General features: G+C 42.9%; 1 protein-coding gene across 10 annotated transcripts in view; it reads right to left on the bottom strand.

Annotated features, from left to right (window-relative positions):
• Window positions 1–563: 563 nt before the first annotated feature.
• ACSL1 (acyl-CoA synthetase long chain family member 1) overlaps window positions 564–23705 on the bottom strand; it is a 61728-nt gene continuing 38586 nt past the window's right edge. For 5 of the 10 annotated variants that reach the window (XM_069493018.1, XM_069493023.1, XM_069493022.1 and 2 more), the window contains 17 exons: window positions 22912–23013; window positions 20124–20223; window positions 19722–19900; window positions 16732–16764; window positions 16510–16561; window positions 15904–15977; window positions 13068–13145; window positions 10908–11042; window positions 9428–9562; window positions 8799–8894; window positions 7756–7828; window positions 6085–6173; window positions 5383–5499; window positions 3551–3694; window positions 2009–2110; window positions 1821–1892; window positions 564–1152 (listed from right to left, as the gene is read on the bottom strand). In XM_069493018.1, coding sequence (XP_069349119.1) covers window positions 1012–1152; window positions 1821–1892; window positions 2009–2110; window positions 3551–3694; window positions 5383–5499; window positions 6085–6173; window positions 7756–7828; window positions 8799–8894; window positions 9428–9562; window positions 10908–11042; window positions 13068–13145; window positions 15904–15977; window positions 16510–16561; window positions 16732–16764; window positions 19722–19900; window positions 20124–20223; window positions 22912–23013 — 1722 coding nt within the window. In that variant the 3' untranslated portion in view covers window positions 564–1011. Of the gene's footprint in view, window positions 1153–1820; window positions 1893–2008; window positions 2111–3550; window positions 3695–5382; window positions 5500–6084; window positions 6174–7755; window positions 7829–8798; window positions 8895–9427; window positions 9563–10907; window positions 11043–12915; window positions 12994–13067; window positions 13146–15903; window positions 15978–16509; window positions 16562–16731; window positions 16765–19721; window positions 19901–20123; window positions 20224–22911; window positions 23014–23705 lie in introns of all 10 variants that reach the window. The other 5 variants (XM_069493020.1, XM_069493019.1, XM_069493016.1 and 2 more) reach the window with 4 other exon arrangements.

A 23705-nucleotide genomic window follows, 5' to 3' on the forward strand; every position in this document is an offset into this window, starting at 1 on the left:
CAGTAAGTACCCGAGTATATCTACTCCCTTATTTTTAAAGACATGCTTTGCCTGAGAGTTTATTTTGGGGGGCGGGGGGAAGCAAGTTATTTGCAACACGATCTTTTGATATGAAAACCGTATTAAAAATCCATTGGCCGTTACACACACAGAATGAGTGGTTCAGTGAAGATAAAGTAGACAGTTATTCAGCCATCACAGTTGAGCATGGTTGACCCAGGTAATTCTTTCTTTCTTGAAATGCTTGTCTTTACTGTTGAACCTAAGGCAGATTTTTAAATAATCCCTGGGAAGGGATGGAGGGATTCAGGTCTGGAGAACAGAGTCCGAGAGCATTCTGCTGCGAGTGAGAATCGGCCGGAGACTCCGTGCCTGCACTGTTCTGATTGGATCTGTCCTTAGGTTTACTGGAAACTGTACGCTCCAACAGGAACAAGAGGGGACTGTGGAGAAGAGTCGGAAGGGCTGCGTGAGTGCCTGTGAGATGGGGAGGGGTCGGTGGCAGGGATTAAAAAAAAAATCTCTGGTCCGCTTGTGACATTCTCCAGCCGGGACAGTTGTCCTTGTTTTTCAAGGGACAGCTTCCCTCCAGTGCACTGTACTCTTTAGAGCAGCAGAGGACTGCAGCATTTGCAGCAAGCAGCAGACAGCTCAGAGATAGCAAAGTCCTAATCCCTTGGTTAGAAAAACAGGGAGACAGAAGTTTTAAAACCCGCCTTTTTAACTGAGGAAGTCTCAAATAACTTAACACATTTATAGTTTTTCCTTTACAATTTTTAAGGCTCATTTTGGGAATCGTATATCACCATAAACATGGTCTACAACACGAGGTGACTATAAGGCAGTGTTCCATTTCCTCTAATATTCCTATGACAAGAACCCCAAGTAGACAAGGGAAACGCACACGTTTCCTTCCCTATGCTTGCTGTCGTCAAAATACCAACACGAAGGCCATCAGTAGAACAGGAGACTGTGGAGGTGTGCCGTTTCTTTTGAGCGGCCTTTCTCACGTTAAACCTTGATGGTGGAATAAAGTTCGTCTATCTGTGACCTGAAATAGTTCCGTAGCTCTGGCCTTTTTGCCTTCATTGTTGGAGTCAGGAGGCCATTGCTAATAGAAAATAATTCAGGATGTATCACAATGCCTTTGACCTGCAAATGAACAAGGCTGTTAGCAAAGGACAGAGGACACAGGTGATCCAGTCTAAAAAGCATGTAAGCCCGAAAGGAGGATCAAGACCCTCACGGGCCATCCAATCCATCCTCTCACTTCAGCCAAGATACACTTTCTCCACAAAGGACAAGCATTCTACTCTTAGGACAGAATTCGGGATTGTATCCTGACCTCCACAGGAAAACAGAATTCACACCCTTGGTTAAAAGAACCTTTCCTTTATCAAAACATTCCATTTCTCATGTATTTGTTGTCTCTCTCTCTCTTTTTTTTTTCAGACGGAGTCTTGCTCTGTTGCCCCAGGTAGACTGCAGTGGTCATTGTAGCTCACGGCAACCTCAAACTCCTGGACTCAAGGGATCCTCCTGCCTCAGCCTCTCGAGTAGCTGGAACTACAGACACGTGCCACCATGCCCAGCTAATTTTTCTACGTTTAATAGAGACAGGGATCTCACTCTTGCTCAGGCCAGTCTGGAACGCCTGACCTCAAGCGACCCTTCTGCTTTAGGCTCCCGGAGTACAAGGATTACAGGAGTGAGTGTATTTCTTTAGGTCATCTCATCTGCTTATAGAATCTACTTGTAAAAAAATCTTCAAATCAGAAATTTGTTTTACAGGAATCCATGCATTTAGATCAAAATCATACCTGTTCAAATGGTTTTAGACCAGAATCCTTCCCAACTCTCACCATGTCTTCTAGGATAGCTTTTTTGACATCCTAATAAAATAAAAAAAAAGAAGATACTTCCTCTGTTGGGGGTACCTGCACAAGCTTAGGGACATTTAATGCAAAGTTGAGATGCAGAAGACGGACTGGACTCTTCAGAACCTTACCTTATTTCTGCACAAGTCCTCAAAAGTCCCATCAAATCCTTTCTTTCGGGCCCAGAAACATAATGTCTCAGCATCTGGTACCACAATTGCTACAAGGAATGCCTTGAACACAGACAAGTGAGTTATTACATGGCTTGATCCAAGTGCTCTAAAATAGTGGTTCTTTATTTTTTTTTGTATGGACCTCTGGGAGGATCCGATGAAAGTTACGGCCCCTTTCTTCAGAACGTACTACTCCCCTTGCCCAGGAGGTCACGGAACCCAGGTTAAGAACTCCTGGCTCTAAAATACAGATGGCATCAGGAATTTCACAATTAATGTTTTTAAAGAACCACTAGAAATCAAAATCTAACAAAACTCTAATTTTTATTTACTTTTGTGTATACTTATTTCTATAAAATAGGGTCAGATAAATAAACAAGGTGATAGATATCAGATAACTGCTTTAAAAAAGGAAAGAAAATTTATACAGATTCATTCTTTTAAATCTCTAATACCTCACTCTTTATAATCTAGTAACAATAAAATTAAATAAAAATCAAAAGCGTGGTAAGATTCTAGATCAAAGAAAGATAGGTACAATCTCGAAGAAAAATAAGTACACTTCCTCTGTAAGATAATATCCTTCTAAAATAATTTTAAAATTTTAAGATCTGTCAAAAGATTAACTTTCAGGAAACCAGACCCCTTCTCTTCCTTGCCACCATCTGTCCAACATTTTGGCAAATACTGTACGTTTCACTGCAATATTGATTTTGATTTTCAACTTTGAGTATTCTTGGCTCACAACCACAATTTGCTCAAAAATGATTAGGAAGCACGTCATACAAAAGCTGGGTTTAATAAGTTTAGAATTTTCAACATTCTTATAATCCGCATATCAATATTTTCCTTCATAATTAAATTAGAAATACATCGCACCCAACCTCCAATATCTTTTTTTTTTTTTTTTTTTTTTGAGACAGAGTCTCACTCTGTTGCCCAGGCTAGAGTGAGTGCCGTGGCGTCAGCCTAGCTCACAGCAACCTCAAACTCCTGAGCTCAAGCGATCCTCCTGTCTCAGCCTCCCGAGCAGCTGGGACTACAGGCATGCACCACCATGCCCGGCTAATTTTTTCTATATATATTTTTTAGCTGTCCATATAATTTCTTTCTATTTTTAGTAGAGATGGGGTCTCGCTCTTGCTCAGGCTGGTCTCGAACTCCTGAGCTCAAACGATCCGCCCACCTCGGCCTCCCAGAGTGCTAGGATTACAGGCGTGAGCCACCGCGCCCGGCCAACCCCCAATATCTTTATTCAACTTTCCTTGGTGCACCAGACCACTCTTGGTAAAATAAAAACATGGAAATTAAAGAGAACGAACTTTTCCATGTAGGAAATCCCAAGCAGCGAAAACCAACGTGGGACAATGGCATTCCAGCATGTCAGACACGAAAGCCAATTTATACTCATCTCGAACTTTCAGTTGCGTTTAAAGCCCCCGGAGTCCAAGGCACTGGCAATGCCTAGGAACTGATTCTCACAGCCCAGAAAGCACATACCTCCAAGCTTTCCCCATGGACAAACACTTGAGCAACAGGTTCACTTCGAATGTAGATATTTTCAATCTTTTCAGGCGCTATGTATTCCCCTTGTGCCAGCTTAAATATGTGCTTTTTCCTGTCGATAATCTTCAAGGTGCCATTCTGTTTATCAGAGAGGAGGGGGCCATGAATGGGTCTGTGGCTGGTCTCCACCCAGGATCAGTCACAATACAGTACACGATATTCGATGTGCGCTATCGTTTAATAACATCTCACAGAGGCTGGTTATCTCATTTTACAGGGAGGGAAACCAAGGCTTAGAGAGACTGAGTAACTTGTCTGAGGCCATTGAGCCAAGTACAAAGATGGAGAAAGAGCCCCAGAGCCCATGCTCATTCAGCTGCACCACTTGGCACCAGTGACATGTCAGCCAGAGAGCAGGGCTTTGCTTCCCTTATCTCAGCCTGCTTCGTGTAGTCTCCTATCTGGACCAGGCACATACACATCTGGCTCAGGGCATGGGAGCAGGGACACAGACTTTTCCTCCCACAGTGCTCTGCACAGAGTAAGGGTTCAAGAAATGTTCACTACACAAAGGAAGAATTTAAGTTTCCTGTAGCATTGTTTGGAAGGGATGCGCCTGGCCCTTTGGGAAGAGCCAATCACCTGCCTCGCACCGTAACTGTGGGAGTGCTCACTAGCATCCAAGTGTCTCGGTGAGCAAAACCCCATCCCCAGCCCAGGGCCATTCTCTTGCCTCCAAAAGTCATCTGTCAGAAAGTTTCTAGGGTTTTCTCATTCCACACCAGATCTCCATTTTCAAAAGGAGCAGACTGAGGCCCAGAGAGATTATGAGATGTGTTCATGAGAGCCAGAGCTAGAGTTAGAACTGATATTTCAACCCTTTTGAACTTGAAGAGAGGGATTTAATTTCTTTCATTCATTCTTTCTTTTCTTTGTAGAGACAGGGTCTTGCTATATTGCCCAGGCTAGTCTTGAACTCTTAGCCTCAAGCAATACTCCTGCCTCAGCCTCCCAAAGTATTGGGATTGCAGGTGTGAGCCCCTGTGCCTGGCTTTTATTTCTAAATAGCTTGGGTATTATGAAACTTGAATTAATTTTGAGAGGCATTTTTCTAATCAATAAACATTCCAGAGAATTAAGCATTCTTATAGAATTAAATCTATAAGAATCAGACAATAAAAATTATAGTAGCCATTTTTAATGCTTCTAATTTAATAGAGTACTAATTTAGAAAAAGCAGTGGTTGTTACCACAGCAAACAAAGTTGATCAAGCCTATGGGTGTGACAGACAAGCCTTCTTGCACAAGTCTCTTGCTCCCAAGATAGACTCTCTGGAATCTCTCTACAGTAAGTGATTCCAAGACTAAATTCAAGGAGTTGGTCTAATCCAAGAAACACTGTATTTTTAATGAGATGACAGACCCAAGAAACACATTTATTCCCGAATTCTTGCCCACCCTACATTCCTGGCAGTCTACCACAACTTGTTTAACAAAGACCGCAACATCAAGGCACAGCATTGATATTGCAATGAGCCCTCAGCTCTTTGGATTCCAAACGGGAAACACCAACCAGAATTGATGTTAAGCATCAAAACAAAACATATTTGCTAAAGTGAAAGTGAAAACCCTAAGCAAGTATGCAAAGGGTGTAAACCTATCCCCGGCAGGAAGTGGGAGCACCTGCATCCCACCACTCCACAAGGAGAAAGGGAAAGAGAAAACTCGGGGAGCCGCTGCCACGTGGCAGCTGTACTGCAGATGGGTATTTTCTTCCCTACAGCAGTGGAACAAAACCGTTGGTGAACAGGGAGGCAACAACTTACTGGTAACCATTTCCCAATGTCCCCTGTGTGTAACCAGCCGTCTTTATCCAAAGCTTCTGCTGTTTTCACTGGATCCTTCAAGTAGCCCTGAAATACATTTGGCCCTTTCACACACACCTAAAGAAAAGAAGACCATCTGTTAATGGCATTTACTGGGGTTTTGCCAAAGAAAACTGGCGTGTGTGTGTGTGTGTGTGTGTGTGTCCCAGCCTTTAGCTAGAAGGCCTGAATTCCATGATCCAGAAGGACTTACCAGAGCCCTTTCTTAATTACCTCTGCTCCAGTCAAATTGTAGGGCTAACGTTTGCCTTGGGTTCCGGCTCAAAGCTGCCAGAAAGCCCACAGGGCACAAAATCACTTGTAAGTAACGAGGCTCCATCCAGTAGCCAGTGGCTCCCTAATAGCTCTCCAGGGCAATTAGCAGCCAGAAAGGGCTCCCCGGGGACTGAGGCTGCCAGAGCTTCACATACTCTTGGGACCACATCCCTCCCCTGCCAGGCAGAAAGAGGCAGGCATCAGTGTCCCTCCACCCCACACCTCGAGCGCTGAACGTGAACGGACCTTCAGAAAGAAGCCTGTCCGACTCCAGGATCACCTGGATGGCTCCGGTGAGCTGTGCTGGGACGTGGCACAGTGCTCGCAAAGGCCAGCTATCGCAGGAAATGGCAGTGAGGGTAAGGGACTAATGGGGTCTCTACTCACCTCACCCTCGCCCTTGGCAGCCATGTAATTCATTTCTTCCACATCGATGAGCTTTATAAGGCTGCAAGGCATTGGGGCCCCAACGTGGCCTGTGTATCGAATGAGCAAATGATCATCCCTAAGGGGGCTACTAGTAACCTCAGGTCAGATTATTTTTATAACAAACACATCTCCTCATGCTAAGAACATCTGGTATAAACTTCTGGTTTCTGCAATCACAGCCACTCTCTCCCTGATAAAAATAATTTAAGAGAGTTTATTCCTAGAATAGAGACAAAAATGTAAGTCTCTTTAGGACCTCCCAAGTCTGATGCTCTGAATTATTTGTAAATAATTTGGCCTCTGATTTTAAGGGTCACCACCTGGAAGCAAGCTTTCTAAAACTTTTACCCGGCTCCTGCGGTCGGACAGCCCCACCCGTTACTTGCCACTGCTCCCAGATACAGGCTTCTCAACGTCCCTGTCCTCCGTAAGGAGAGAGCACGTGCAGCTCTGCGGACCTCACGCTCCACCTGGCTCTGATCAACATGACCTTTATTTCCTTAAGTATGAATGAGCATGTTTTATATTTCAGCTTAGTGAGATAGGACAGTGCTTATTTCCACAGCTAGCTTAACTCTCTTGCCAAAGGGTATTAAGATTGGGTTGTCCTTTCCAAAAACAAAAATAATATATTAGATATGTTTTAAATGTCACAAGTAATCCTTCCTATGTTTTCATAATTTGAGCTTATAGCGATCCCCATCCCAAATTCTGTGGCTGCTAAGGAAGCTGGAGTTAAAAACTAAACACAATGAAGAAGATTCATAGACTATTTGTGTCAATCCCAGTAGAGTTATGTTTCTAGATAACGCTATATACTAGCATCTAAGTTACTAGATGGTGCTAATATTTGTAACACACCAAGGCAGTCAGGGAAAGTCATCAGTCACAGCACAGAATGTACTACTAACATAGAGGAAGCACAGAAGTTTTGCAGTCAGACTGGGTTGACATCCTGGCTCTGAAGCATAATGCTGTGTAAATTCTTATACATTATTTACGTGCTATTTAAGCAACGATCTATAATTTCCTTTCAGAGGTACCAGGACTTGCCTCGCAGGGATGTTGTTGGGATTACATCGTAAGCACCCATCATAGACAGGACAAGTGTACAATCAGTTATTTGTGTTTGTCCTTCCCCTTTGTCCTTTTGTGGAAAAGGACTTGTATCTATTCCTGTCTATAGTCCCAACACCTAGCACAACACACACTATAAATTTAATAACTATTTGTGGATTAAGATTACCAGCAAATAATGAGACCCTAAGCAATCACTGGGAAAGCTCTGTTGGGCCAGACATTCTCAATCTGGCACAAATGGCACCCTCTCCCAGATGTCGCCACTGGGGTCTAGCAAATCTCTACGGCCACGACGCTTTACAGTCAGACCCCCAATTCTACCACCCTCAGCCACAGACGGCATTTGCCCTACAGCGCCCTGATTTATAAAATTGTTTGCCTCGAGGCCTAATTATCTGAGATACAAGTTATTTAAGTTATTAATGTTATTAAATTATTACGTTATTTCAGTTGATTAATGAACCAATCAACGATTAACTCAATTCCAGTAACCCCAATAACCCAATTCAATTACGAAGACTCCGAGAAGGACCCACGCGCCACTCATACCTGCCGTCCAGTCTCCAGGGAGAGTCAGGCAACACCCGGCAGCGCACTCAGTCTGTCCGTAGCCTTCATAAAACTGGGGCACCAAGAGATGCACATTACTAAGGACGGCACTGTCACACCTTTGCTGGAAGTGCACAATTAATAAGTCCCCCCCCCCCCCCACGACTTCTGACTCATGGCTGCCTCTGGTGCGATCTCGCCTCAAATGGTCTGTTCAGTAATTTCACTCAGTGGTCCGACATGCGCTATGCCGGCACCCACACATCTGCACCCCCACGCCAAACACCCACATCCACTTTCTACATAACCTCCTGCCGACAAGCAAGGGAGAACCCCTACATGACGGGTCACCACCCACCCGGAGTGTACTTGCTTTGGCAGTTCAGGGGTGAACCCCACACATGTCCTGTCTGCCACCAAGTCCCCCTGCCCACTTGAAAATAGGTTCTCAATGTGGTTTGCAGGTAGGTGTATCACCTGTGGCCCATTCACCTGCACTCCCGACTCTAAAAACGCATCTTGTGTCTTACCGTAGAGAAAACTACGTAAATGGTGACACAAACTCACATTTCCCTGCCTAGGGTGCCAGCATATATATGCTTTCTTCTCCAAGCAACCTAGTAATAACATATCGTCCAAATAAAAATAAGATACAGACGCACAAAATCGGGGGTGGGAAGCATGGGGGTGATGTTGGTCAAAGGACACAAAATTTCCGTTAGGAGGAATAAGGTCCAGTGATCTATTGTACAAGCTGGTGACTATAGTTGACAGCAATGTACTGTACACTTGGAAGTTGCTGAGGGTGATTTGAAGTGTTCTCATTACAAAAAAATGAAAAGCATGTGAGGTTAAAGCATATGTCAATTTGCTCAATTTAGCCTTCCACAGTGTATGCCTATATCAAAACATCACGTTATATGCCATAAATGTATACAATTTTGTCAATTAAAAAGAAGACACCCAAAGAGAATAAAAATGCTTTTTAAGGGGACTTGGCACCCTAAAGTCTGGGGAATCAGGGGATGCGAGGCCTGCCTCACCTGACAGCCAATGGCTGCTCTCAGAAACGTCAGCACAGAGGCAGACACGGGCGCGGCTCCTGTGATCATCAGCCGGACTTTGCCACCCAGGCTTGACTAGCAAGGCAGAGAGAGTGGGAGGAAGCAAGCGTTACACAGCTGGAAGTCGGTGGGCCCTTTAGGCAAAGCTACCTGCTTGGGACCCCCGTGCCCTAGGCCACCAGCTCCTCTGCAGACAGGCATTTTAGGGAATTAGAACAAGACCACAATGGGTTTATGGCAACTACCACAATTTGGACATTTTGGGGGGGACATATTATTATATATTCTTATCATTCATTCTTCAAAAAATTATCTCAAGAGTGACATACTTGTTCCAGAAAAGCTAAACAAAATGGAGAATGAGAAAGCCTATAATACCCTGAATCCTTTAGCAATAGCTACAATATTGTTCAGGATTATCTTGGAGACCGAAGTTTGCTTAATGGCTTTGTCCTTTATCTTTAGACATGTGCCAGGATTAATCAAATGTGGCACTCTGTTCCTTACCTTCATATCTCTATTCAGGGGAAAAAAAAAAAAGCCTCGTAGAAACCCTGAAACCTAAATTAGTCTACATGAGAACTAGTAGCTGTGAGTCTATCTGTCACCTGTATTTTGTGGAAGATCAGTCTGTCCCACAGGCTGTTGTTTCTGATGATGCCACTGCGAAGCTCTGCCACTTTCCTCTTGGAGGCAAAGTCCAGGAGCCATCGCTTCAGCGAGGTGTTGGCTTGTCCAAAGATCTAGTAAGGCAAGAAGCAAGAATGTTTCCGCCCCTACGAGGATGGCTAGGATCCAAGTCAGACAGTCGTCAGTGTTGGTGAGGAAGTGGAGATGCGGGGATGTAGCACGGGGTGGCCCGGCCATTCTTCTGACGCTTCAGCACAGGTGCCACAGGGCCAGCGACTCCGCTCCTGGGCTGCACCCGGAGAAACGACAACATACGTCCACAGGCAAACTTGAAGCATTATTAATAATAGCCAACAGCTAGAAACCACCCAAATGGCCATTGATGAAGGATGGATAAATAAAATGTGTTCTATACACACAGAGGAACATTACTTGGCTATTAAAAGGAGTGAAGTACTGATACACACTACATGGATGAACCTTTAAAATATGTTCCTGACAGCAGCCAGTCACCAAACAACACACGTGGCATGATTCCATTCGCATGGAAGCCCAGAATGAGGAATCTCTAGATTCCGGATGTAGACTAGTGGTCGCTTGGGGCTGGAGGGGCCTTGGGGGAATGGGATGATAGCTGAAGAGCAGGTAAAGGGTTTCTTTTTGAGGTGGTGAAGATGTTCTCAAATGGCCTGTGGTGGTGGCCGCAGAACTGTACAAGCACTAAAAAACTTTGAGTTGTACACTTTAACTAGGTGAATTGTATAGAGTGTGAATTACATTTCAATAAAGTTGTTTAAAAAATTTTTTTAAAAAAACCGTTAAAAAATAAGCAGGTTCTCAGACATAACAGAAGCACTGACTGAAAATAAAGAGTATTAATACTGCCCCACAGAAATTCATGTGGAGACTGCCCAGACCATGGGCAGGCGTGGCTCAGCCGTGCAGCCCACACCACGATGCACCACCGTGGAGGCGCTGGCATTCTCTCGGGCCCTGCCATGGCTGAGCCGCCTCTGTCAACATGGCTAAGGATTGCTTACTATGTTTTACATATGCATGGAGATTCACAGTCAAGAGGACCACTCCACAGTTGTTATTCTTACGTGATCCAATTAGCGACTTTAAGAGATAGGCAGCAGGGACAAGAGGGGATAGCCCATCTTGTAGATGAGAAGCAGAGGCTCAAAGGGTTTCTTGCAAAAGTAAAATGCCCTGCCAGCTTACACCTGTACCGTGCCTTCAGTTTACGAGGTGTGTTCATGAGTTTTCGCTTGCGATCCTTCCCAACGACTGTGAGGTAAGGGTATCCTCACTGTGCAGACGCATGAACTGAACTTCCGCAGGAGCAAGCGGCTTGTGCAGGGTCACACGGGTGGGACACCGCTAAGCCCAATGCAAACCCGAGCCCCTGCCTCAGAGTCCGCAGTCTGTCCCCACATTTTGCCCCTTGGAACTTACTCGATCTAACATGCGGTTCAGCAGCCTCGGAACCACAGGAAAGATGGTGGGTTGAAGCACCTTGAGGTCATCCATAAGCAGCCTGATATCTCCTTGGAAAAACCCTATTTTAGCTCCATGACACAGCATTACACACTACAGAGGCAAAGAGAAACAACAGTTTATCACTGCGGCACGGGGCACACGGCAGACAGGCAGGCAACACACGAGACTTTGGTTTTAGCATTTCAGGCCAGTTTCCAGAAATCTTAAGAGTTCCTAAATGTATGTAGCTTTTTAAAAAATGCACATGCATTTACTGGTCATTGTACCACATGGAGACGTGGCATTTCTCTTGATCATCCTGAAGATACAGGAGTTAGTATGAAACTAGGCTATGCTGCTTTTAGTGATGGTCACAGAGGCTCTATTATTTCAGCTTCATGATAAAAATTATAGAATGAATGACATGGTATTATATATTGCAAATATTTTTAGCCTCTGAGAAACTTTAGTTCTAATTTATTTTCAAAATAAAAACTTAACTCCTTGTTACCATCCCAGCTCATTAAAGTCTCATTTTCTTTTATGTGAATCTAACTAAAAATTTCTGAAAAGCCATTGAACATGATGAAGTTGAGACCCCAGAATATCTAATGCCACAGTGGCTGGTCATTCAGCTGTAATATACTGTGTGGTTTTTTTAACTGTTCTGTTAAGGCATATGGACTTGACAGTTTGCCTTTTTTTTTTTTTTTTTTTTGGAGACAGAGTCTTGCTCTGTCACCCTGGATAGAGTGCAGTGGCGTCATCGTAGCTCACTGCAACCTCAAACTCCTACACTCAGGTGATCCTCCTGCCTCAGCCTCCTGAGTAGCTGGGACTATAGGCATGCACCACCACACCTGGCTAATTTTTCTACTTTTTTGTAGAAACAGGGTCCTACTCTTGCTCAAGCTGATCCTGAACTCCTGAGCTCAAGCGATCCTCCTACCTCAGCCTCCCAAAGTGCTAGGATTACAGGTGTGAGCCACCACACCCAGCCAATTTGCCTATTTTCAATTTAAAAAAGAAAAGAAGATTCAAAAGATAATGTGATTGAAGTACAAATGTTCTCTGGCTTGAAAGCAGAAACCACAAGAAAGGTACACCATGGATCACTCTTTAAAAATTAAAGCTCAGGAGGCTTTTGTTTGGTGCGGGCTGCCTCCTAGGCATACCTCTAAAACTAGCCAGGTACACACGGTCCATGAGCAACTCATTTGAGATTGCTTTATACATTCAAAAGATCCCAAGCTATGCGGGAAGCAGAAGCATCAAATGGAAGATGGGATCTAACCACCCTTGATCCTTTAGGGGTAAGTAAACCCGACAGGGCAGTGGCTACCCAGTGTGGGCTCACTATCAGTCACCTGTCTCCAATACCCAGCACAACACCTGGCACATAGCCGGCGCTCAACAAATATTTGCTAACTCAATGAATGGTGTCCGTTGTTTTTCCTGCGTAAAAAATCCAAAATTGTCCAAGAAGGAAAAAAGGTGGTTCTTGGTCAGTTTTTAAATTAGTCGCACAGTTGTATACAGGGAGCCCAGGGAAAGGTCAACTAAAGATCAACTAAAAGATCATCCTCCTTTTCCAAGGTCACTTAGCATAAAAAATTAGTCTTATGCCAACTTGTGCACTATGAATAGGCACAATCAAAAAATGGAGACTTTAAAAAAAATGTTTTTGTTTTCCTTTTTATTTTTTAAAAATAGAAACTTCTTACAGAATAGAAGCCTCACTAGGTTTTGCAGGATTGAATTAATAAAAATTTTACTTTCACAGTTAATCTTACTAGAATCATGCCCATAATTAGTATCCTTCAAAAGTTTGAGATTCTAATTTTAAAGCAGATGATTAAAGTTCAAGTACCTAGTTCAGACCCAGGAAAAGAAAGTATACCTTTCAAATAATTTGTACCATTTCTAAAATGGGGCTGAGCAAATACTTTACCTATGGGGCTGACAGTGTACACATCCAACTTACCACCAAGAGCTGCTCATACATGTGTGCAAGTGGTAAAAACGAAATGTGTGTGTCACTGGCATTCAAGACAAGTGCTTTCTGTAAAAGACAACAATTTAGCAGAACACAAACAAACAAGCAAGCAATCAAGGAAAACAAAACTAAATGCCTACCTCTACAACTGTCTCAAACATATGGGCCAGAGGTAAGAAAGATATCAAAGTATCATCTGGGCAAACTCTGAGTGCATTCTGAAAGCAAAGACACCAGCAAAGCAGAAAGGCATTAAGATTCCCAGGAACTTTCCATTTTATTTCAGAGCACATAGTACCTCAACACTAAGGAGAAACAGCTTTTGCTTATGGTGTGCAATTTTTTCTCGCCAAAGAATGAAATAAAAAGCAACACCTCAATTATTCAAATAGAGTAGAAGTCATTTCCAATGACAAAGTAAATCCACTTCAGGACTTTCATCAAAACAAGGAAAATCTGGCTCAAATTAAAATGTTAAGGGATTATGTGCTCTGAACAGTATTTCAGATTATAGTACCCCGCTACCCAACAAGTTCAATTCCACCTTAAGATAAGAAATATAAAATCCATTCCAACATAAGCTAGCACATTATGTTGCAAAGGGAAAGGAGGAGAGAAGATAAATTAGATCCTTCTATTTATAGTATAAATTTTATTTGTAGTATAAATGTATCCAGAATATTTGAGTTTGATCAACACTTTTACCTTAAAGGCTTACTTTACTCCACAAAAAATATCACACTTTATTTAACACAACCTCAGATCCAGCACCAGGGAATTTGCTCTCCCATGAAATGCTAATCATGATGGGTCCACAGGCAGATTAAGTTTGGACATCTGGTTGCCCCTAGAATGGGCCTTACTTAGTGGCAGGCACAGTGAGAATTTGCATGGACTGTTTGTATTACTAACATAAAGAATTCTGGCCAAAACAGGGTGTCCAATGGCAGCTGTCCGCTGTCCACTAAGAAATGAGGGCATTGTCAAGTTACCCAGGGGGTGATGGACTTATTTCTGAGCCATGCCCTCCCTCTCCCCAAAGCTGGGTCACCCTTAATAATAATGTAACGATGGATAACAGCACGAGTCCTTTGCAAACACAGCAACCCCGGAAGTGTTGGACATAGGCTGAGCATGCTACAATCTTAGCTTGATTTTGTTCAAGTGTGACCTGCATCCCAACTAGTACTTCTCAGTATGAAATTGTTATATAGTTAAGAAATCAGATTTGATTAATATAGCTATACTTCTCAATTCTCTGATTTAGTACAAAAATTATATCCATTATTATGATTAGAAGTTTTACAAAGTTAAGAATGTCCCTTGATATTATAATTGATTTTTTTTAGGTCCCTGTTTTTTGTACTGATATAATTGATTTTAAATAAAGTTCTGTGATTATTTGCCTCAATGAGCCACCAATGCATTTTAAGTTTTCTTTGAAGGCCAAATAGGAAATTAAAATTTCGCTTTGGTAAGGTACTACATGCTGAACTCTGTTTATAAAGCATACACCTCTAAAAAAGTTATTTGGAACTAAGAAAATGTGAGTGGAGTAAAATAAGTGGCAAGATCCCCCAAAGATCAATCTCCTTGCAGCTACCAAAGATGTTCATTCTCCCAAATCATCAAGCACAGGCACCTGCCACAAAAATTAGGGCTACAGAATACTCCCAAGAGATTGCAAAACCAAATTATGTTAAACATGAAGAGTATGAAAGAAAGGCATTATATTGTCCAAGTACCTTTTTATTTATTTAAAAAAAAATTTTTTTAAAGATGGTCTTGCTCTGTCACCAAGACTGGAGTGCAGCGGCACAATCATAGCTCATTGTAGCCTCAAACTCCTGAGCTCAAGTGATCCTCCCTCTTCAGCCTCCCCAGTAGCTGGGATTACAGGCATGCACCACCATGCCTAGTCAATTTTTTTTTGTAGTGATAGGGTCTCGCTATGTTGCCCAGGCTGGTCTCCTGACCTTAAGCCCTCTTCCTGCCTTGGTCTCCCAGAGGACTGGGATTACAGGCATGAGCCACAGTGCCCAGCCTCAAGTACTTTTTTAAAAGGCAAGTTTGAATATAGTTTTGGTGCTATGGACTGAATTATGTCCCTTTCCCCCTTCCAAATTCATATGTTGAAGTCCTAACTCCAAAGGTATTCGGAGATGGGGCCTTGATGTGACCATATTTGGAGGTGGGTCCTGATCTGATAAGGCTGGTGTCCTTATAAGAAGAGGAAGACACACCAGAGCTTACTCTCTCCATATGTGCACAGAAGAAAGACCATATGAAGACACAGCTAAGGTGGCTGTCTGCAAGCCAGAAAGAGAGCCCTCACCAGAAACCGAATTTGCTGGCAGTCAATCCTGGACTTCCAGCCTCCAGAAGTGTGAGAAAATAAACCTCTGTTGTTTAAGCCAGCGGTCTGTGGCATTCTGTTATGGCAATCTGAAAAAACTAGGACACTGGGATAGCAAACTTTAAAATTATAGCAAATTAATTTAACTTTGAGGCTTTAATCCTTCTCATATGATGGAAGTCCAATTGACCACAATAAGTAATAATTATTCAAAAACCTTCAGCAGCTTTTAACATTTCATTGACAACTTAAATTATTTTCCCAACACGGGGACAGTGGATAAAAGCACAAGAGAGTCCATCTCTTCTCTGTCCTTTCCTGGACATATTTATAGGAGAGTATCCACATAATGTTTTATGATATAAAAGCTGTAGTAAATTCCATCTGTCAATTCACCTTAATGGTCACAAACAAGAGTTGGGGATTAGGTCCACAATGAAAACCATTTGAGCGAAGGTGACTTTAGGCTGTGTTAAAGCTCCAACTTCCATTCTATATTTCAAATAGTGTTTAAATACAACATGGACCTCACACAGTAGTGTCACCTTGCCACTTTCATTCCCGAGGCCTAATGTCAACCAATCAATAGGCAGAAAGATGACAATACCCCAAAAAGTTACCTCTGTAATTTTCACAAAAGCTGAAGAATCGCTCACTACATTTCGATGAGTGATCAGTGCTCCTTTGGGGTTGCCTGTGGAGCACACACGAAGCAGAACAAAGTTAGAGTGCAGAGACTCCATCAAAGAAAGGCATAAATGAAAGAATCCTGGAAACCCCTATAATTAGGGCCACAAAGACTCTACTGTTAGATACACCCGTGAAAGCCAAATGTTGAGTAACACTAGATTCCTAAGCAACCTGCAATTGTCCAATGACTTATCTTAAAATTATCTTAAACAATCTTTATTAACACAGCCAAATTTTAGAGGGTGCATGTAGCAATAAGAGGGGAAAAACCTGGAATTTTCTTCCTGGGAACCACTGACAATAGTTTGTCCTAGGAAGATGGGTGACTCTAACGTCACCTTCAATGAATGAGGACATACATGTCACTCTTAGATTCCGAGAGTACCTTACAGAGCACCAAGACAGCACTTGAATCACTTCCATCTCTTCTGCTTTCAGTCCATCTACAGTTAGCTGGTAAGTCAGCCAAAAAAGTGGGCGGAGTGGGGTAGACTTCCAGAGAACACGCATAAAAGCAATTCTATTTCAAAACTTACCTGTAGTTCCACTTGTGAAACAAACTACTGCAAGATCTTCAGGTGCTGGAGGCTAAAGAAGATGAAAAAGAAAAAAAAAAGCTGATATAAATCAGAATAGGAAAAGAGGACTGTAAGCCACAAAGCATCACCCGAGACTCGTACTACTCTCTGATCCAATATGATCAGATGTTGCAAACTGCGAGGAGGTTGGCGGAGCAGGGCCTGACACCTTGTGCTTACCTTGGGCTTCTGCCTGTTGGCTCTTCCCAGGTCCTTCATTAGAGGAGAGAAAGAGAGAAAAAAATCTTAAATGGAAACATTATTCTAACTGTAAAGAATAAAGTCAAGTCAAATCACGTAAAGCTGACTCTATTGTGAGGCTCACTCACAGCTGGCATAATTTTCAAATTAAATGAACTACGGCAATTTTAATTAACCAGAACCAAACTATTTATTGTTATACATATTGTTCTCAGAAGCCATTTTCTAGTTACCTCCTGTCTAAAACTACATAAATGGTATTAGGACTGGCCTGAGAAATAGGATTTATTAAAAAAGCAGCGATCAAAGTCTTTCACAAGGTGTTTCTGGTCCCCACTCGCACTTGCAGTTTGGGCCTTTAACAAAGCCCTGCCCTTAACCCCAGCCAGACACTGCAGACACTCTGCAAGCTCCCCAGTCAGCGCGCGGCTCTCCCTGACTACCAGCTCTGCACACCTGAGGAGAAAAATCAATCTCTGCCAGATTTAAATGCGCCATTTTAGAGAGGCTCAAACACCTGCACTGCCCACAAAGAGTGGAGAAAAGACTTGGGAGCCTCCAATTATATAATAAAACAAGCCACAGTAGAAGACCTAAGGCCACTTCCCACGTGGGCCTAAAGGTTAAGAATGACAGATTCATTGCCGAGGGGCAGCATTTGCCAGCAGCAGACTTCGACTTAATGTGGTTCAGTTTTACTGCACTGGAGCAGTCTCGGTGACCACATTAATATGCATTCATTTTTAAAAATGAACTATTTATACTCTTTTCTTACTAACATTGAAAAGCTTGAGTGAGCATATGGAATGAACATGCTTGAAATGAAACGGAAATGAGATGAGTGTGTTCAGGGCTCAGTGAATTTCTGCCTAGCCTATAGTTTTACACAGTTTTTAATCTTATTCACACTTAAATCACACATGACAGAACTACTGATTAAAAGCAGGAATGCCGATGTCCAATTAGAAGCCAACCAAGGGCCAAAGCAATGATAGTTCTGCACATTTTTTTTCAAAATACTCTTTATTAACACTACATTTCTACTCATCTGTTCAAAACTCTTGCACAACTTCTGGAGATCTCCAATTCTTCAAAAATTAGTGTTAAATAAAATAAAGCAATACTTACACACAATTTGGCTTTTAATTTACTGGGAACAAACATTATGTAAATCAGTACACTGTTTGCCACGAAATTTTCACAGCCTTCAATCTGTCTTATCTCATCATTTAGGAAAAAATACAGCAATTATTTTAAAAAAACAAGTTGCCATCTTTGTTCCAAAAAAACAAAAAAGAAAAAAAATTTGTGAACAAAAACTGAATTCTAGTTAACGATAAACACACTAACGTGTTATTTATTGCAAAATCTTCAATTTACGGAAAATGTATCACAGCAATAAGATGGATTGAAGAATGGAGGGACAGAGTGATGGATTAATATGTGATAAAGCAAATATATTTATATATTTAAACATTAGACTCTTGGTGGTGGGTATACAGCCATCTATCATACAATTCTTTTAGCTGTTTGTATTTTTGAAAACTTTCATAACTAAAATATTTTTTAAAATGCAAATGTTCCAAATACCAATGTTTCTATTTTTGATCCTATAAAAATATACATTAATATAAACTTGATCACAAAATCAACCACATTGCTAATTTTAAACTCATTTCTTTAAGCCTTCATCTTTTGCTCACAAAATTGTTAAAAAACTAAGTATGAATCCTATTAAGCAGGTATGAGTAAAACAATGTCTTTTATAAATAAAGATTTTAACAAATTTTATATTACAATCTTCAGTCATTCATCTGAATAATTTTTTAATTTTAAAATTAAATATAATATAGTATATCATATAGCAGTCAAAAAGACAAAATACTCCTCAGTTTTTGTGGAGGGGAGGGGAGAAGAAGGAAAGTGGGGAAAGAGATTACATTATAGTGAAAGGGGATTATGAATAAAAAAAGAAAAGTGGGGAAATGCTAGGTAACAAGCTAGCTAAAATACTAATTTAACAATGATGCACACCCATTTGCACTTAGGAAATCATGGTCTATGTTGCTGTGTGTGAATGCATGACAAAAGGTTTTGTTAGAACAAATGACGGTTTCCCTATGACTACTAGGTTCCTCAGGAAAGGGTCTACAGATCCCTACTTGTAGTCTTAAATTCCTTATAGGAGGAGAACTATAAATAAAATTTAAAACGCTGCTTATAAAAAAGTTTCAGAGAAGTATTCACGACATCTTCAGAAAGAGAACGACTTACTACTCTACTTAGCCTAGTCCTTCCTACGACGTGTACGTGGAAAGTTTCTCCTCCTGGTAGCTTCCTTGGATTGAACTCTAACCCAGGTCTACCCGGGGGTATCAGCTTCTTATATCGTCTGACATCAAAAAACCAATTTAAATATGGAACACACTCATTTTCCTAGAAGGGTTACCTTCTAGGAAACAATAATGGGATTAATGTGAATGTTAAGAAATTTAATATGAAAAGAAAGCAAAACAAACATGTACTCTGGAAATTCATCAGGACTCTACAAAAGCAACCTGAGAAAAAAGGATGAGGAGGCAGATTTCTCTACCTGGCTCAGTTTCAGAGACAAATCAGTAAGTAAAAGATATTAAGGCCTAAAGAGGACATAGGAACTTAAATTTCCACCTGCCTGAAGCTGAAATTCGTATTTCTGACGCTTACTGGCATGGTTCGTCAGTACTCTGGAATAAATACGTGAGCACTGCGACTCACTTTACCAGAAAGTACTTCTGTCAGATGTGACATATTAACACGTGGCATGCATGTAGAATTCTTTCCAGTAATAAGATGGGAATTTCTGCTTTATATCTTTTATGGTTTCCCGAGATGCTAGAGTTGGGATTGCTGGCGGCACTGAAGATCACATCTGAGCCAAAACGACCGCAGGGGAACCTTCGGGGAAGCGTGCAGGGCAGATGACTCACCTCCATCGCCTTCATGCTGATGATTTCCACCCCACACTTCTTGCCTCGTTCCACCAGATCACTACCGTAGGTGTCCATGACAACTATGATTTTAAGGCCTGGTGTTAACTTATTTTCCACACCCTCCAATAAGAGCCTGGCCTTCTCTGGCTTGTCAACAAAAATCAGAGAGAGATCAGCTGTAAGTGAAGAGACACAATGAAGAATAAGCTCTGGGATAGTAAAAGCTCGACTCCATCATATCTGACACAAAGATATTTTAAGTACGACATTCTTTGACTAGAAAGGTAGAGAGATACACATTTCAACCCAAACCCCCATCAAGTCAAATATAAGCAAATGTAAAGTCACTGACCTTGACCAATGGCGAGGCCAGTGTGCACATGAGCGTCACAGACATACCTTTGTTGACTATGTACGTGATGGCTTCGGCTCCCAGGGTGTCGTAGACAGGAACAATCACCATGGAGTAGGCAAAGCATCCTTGTTCAATAATCACCCACTGCACAAACAGAAGAGGTTGGGGGGGGGGGTAGAAAATGAGATGTCATGATGGAAATACGAGGAGAACAATACCCTAAGAGAGATGCAAAGGGAAAACATTTGACGTAGCAAAATTAACATTTGCATGTCTACTACTCTGTTTCAGGTGCCACGAGGGGCTCATAACGAGAACAAAACACTTGCCCCTTTCTTAAAAAGAAAATATGCCCAAAGAATTGAGGTAAATCCGTGAAAAGATAATTAACAGTACAAGACAGTGACTGGTTCCGAGATGGGAGAGCCCAGCACAGGCTAAGGTGGCTGCCGATGCCTTTGGCGGGGAGGAAACTGAGCTTGCCCCTTTTGCAAGAGAAGTACAATCTGGACAGAAAGAGAGAGAGACAAAGGCAAGGAGATGCCAGCAGAGGGGACTGCGGGACCCAGCAGAGGAGGGGAGGTCAGTGAGCGACCTGGCCGGCACCCAGGGCTCTGGCGGGGCAGCGGGGAACAGCCACTGCGGGTTTCCAGGCAAGGCAGTGGCTGCGAGGTGTGAGGAGCAGCCTGCAGCAGGGGTGTGTGGAGCAGCCTGCGGCAGGGGTGTGAGGAGCAGCCTGCGGCAGGGGTGTGTGGAGCAGCCTGCGGCAGGGGTGTGAGGAGCAGCCTGCGGCAGGGGTGTGTGGAGCAGCCTGCGGCAGGGGTGTGTGGAGCAGCCTGCGGCAGGGGTGTGTGGAGCAGCCTGCGGCAGGGGTGTGTGGAGCAGCCTGCGGCAGGGGTGTGAGGAGCAGCCTGCGGCAGGGGTGTGAGGACCAGCCTGCGGCAGGGGTGTGAGGACCAGCCTGCGGCAGGGGTGTGTGGAGCAGCCTGCGGCAGGGGTGTGTGGAGCAGCCTGAGGCAGGGGTGTGTGGAGCAGCCTGCGGCAGGGGTGTGTGGAGCAGCCTGCGGCAGGGGTGTGAGGAGCAGCCTGCGGCAGGGGTGTGTGGAGCAGCCTGCGGCAGGGGTGTGTGGAGCAGCCTGCGGCAGGGGTGTGAGGAGCAGCCTGCGGCAGGGGTGTGAGGAGCAGCCTGCGGCAGGGTGCTCTCTGGCCTGGGAACAGGGAGGAGGGGAAGATCCGTCTACTAGGAAAGTTGTTTTGGCAAGATCTTCCCAGAGAAGTGATGAAGGAAAGAAGGGATCCAGCAACTGGTTATCTTGCCACATAGCGAGATGTGGTAAGATGTGTCTGAACCTACTGGCTGCACAGCCACTGACCTACATACAAGACAAACGTGGCAAGGTCACTCTTAAGCTTATGATCCCTCAGGGGCACCTCATTGGCTCCCACTGCACGTTTCAAACCAGCCTGCCTGCAGAACTCTGGCACCCGGCACAGCTAAAGGAAGGGAGCACAACCCACTCACCCACTCGGCCTGGAGGTCAGGCCCAGGCTCCTCAGCAGGGTAAGTACAGTAAGGCCCTCTCTTTCCTGCCACTCCATGCTCTACCACATTAAACACTTTATTTCCAGACACAGACGTGCTGTTTGATGTGAGCATGTGGTTGCTCTTGGCATTCTCTTGGGCCCCCCACCCGTTTCCTCTGAGATTATACTTAGGTGCTGTCTCCAGGAAGCCCTCCTTGACTGAGTTCCCATAATCCTTCTGTCCTCCACCCACACTGACCACTTTACAGAGAAAGTATAAGATTTGGGGTCTGTCTTCCCTTACATGGTACCTTAGAAAGAGAGTCCAAGTCACTGTGAGCTTTGGTGCCTTGCACAGTGCCTGGCATATAGTAGGTGCTCAACCAACTGTTGTGCTAACTCATAAATATAGGAAAACATCTACTTGATGTAAGGAAAGTGTGTGACTGTTATAGATAAAAATTTTGGATGTGTTCATTTGTAATGAAAGAAACTAAATTCCACAAGCCCAGTCATAGTCTAGCTGTGGAAAATGCTCTTTTCCCCTTAGCAGAACATAAAACTCTAAGAAGCCGCTCTAATTTATCAAACAGTCAGTAGCACAAGGATTGAGCCAACATGTCTTTTGGACACAAGTAGGTATAAGAATAAATCTGATTTCTTCCAGACATATGCCTGAATTTTTCCAAGCCAATTATACGACAAACCTGCTGACGAACACGCTAAGCAATACCTCCGAAAGAGCTCCTCGTTCCCATGCACTTTCGTACACTGGTTTCCAGAAGCACCACGGTGGGCTTAGAAAGCCCAAGAACAGACTGTCTAGACGAAGGCTGCCTCATGGTGAGGTACCTTCCCCATTGCCCAAGGTATTTTAAACTTTGTAATCCAACCGGAGGGAAAGCTTCACATCTTTCAGAAAGAGGAGAGCCTACTGTTAACAAAAATGTATCTAAGTTTCCCTGTAATTCATTTATGCTAGTTTTCTAATCATAGAGGTAGCACTCAAAGTGAAATGACTTCTGTGTTAGTTACTTGCTCTAAAGATTTTGTTTGGAAACTTCGTTTAAAAAAACTAAAACTAACAACATAAAAAAAAAGTGATTTATTTTTTTCTCTTAAAGGCTAAGAAGGCCCTGGTTCAGATTTCATACGTATAACTTTCTAAGGTGTAACACGAAGCCATATTCCCAGCAGAAATCAGACCACAAAATCTGGTCTCCAGCAGAAGTTAGGAGTGCACTCTGGTTGGCTCTTATATCCGGGAACTCTCAAAACTACATACAGCAAGGAACTAACGGTTAATACCTCAGGTCTATTTTGAGCAAAGATGCCAACGAACTGATCCGGGGCAATCTCGAAGCCCTTCTGGAGCAGCGCTGAGCCTATGCACTCTGCCAAGTCTTCAACCTAAAATGGGGAGGAAAAAAATCAGAAAGAAGATCAGGCCCCATCTCAAGGCACAACACTTACCAGATGACAAGCTAGTGTCTTAGCCAGCAAGTGGTGCTGCACAGAGAAGGGGAGAAGGAACAAGCGGATATTCCTTTATTTATACAGTTTTGTAAAATACACGGCTTTATTCGCCGGAACTCAGTATTAAGAGGACTGATTGGAGGGCTCCTTCCACAAAGCAAATTAATCTCATCCCAGCAGCTGCAGGTCACAGATGATTATAGGTCACCGCTTCTTACACATTTCTTTTTTCTATCTTAGTTTTCTAAAATTATAAAAGTAATACAGAGACATAGATTTTTTTTTTTTTTTGTATTTATAAAGAGCAGCAAAGCAGCCCAAACCTGACATTTTGTATAAACACAGAAACAGCAAGTTTTTTGAGAGAACCTTTCACAAAATAAGAGCAAGCTCTGATTAGGCTCCACAATTCCATTCTTGAGAAATTATTCTTAGGAAACAATTCAATCTCAGAAAGAGGCTTTTAAAAGTCTATGTGCAGAGATATATGTATATTTTAAAATTATCTAAAGTCAAAAATCTCTAGGGGAAAAAAGACCAGTGGCTGGATGGTTGAGTAAATGATGGTAAACCTCTGAGAAAATGTTATATGGTTGATCAATATTGCAGTGATGAAAACCACATCA

The sequence above is a fragment of the Eulemur rufifrons genome, chromosome 18, assembly GCF_041146395.1.
Source record: "Eulemur rufifrons isolate Redbay chromosome 18, OSU_ERuf_1, whole genome shotgun sequence".
NCBI lineage: Eukaryota > Metazoa > Chordata > Mammalia > Primates > Lemuridae > Eulemur > Eulemur rufifrons.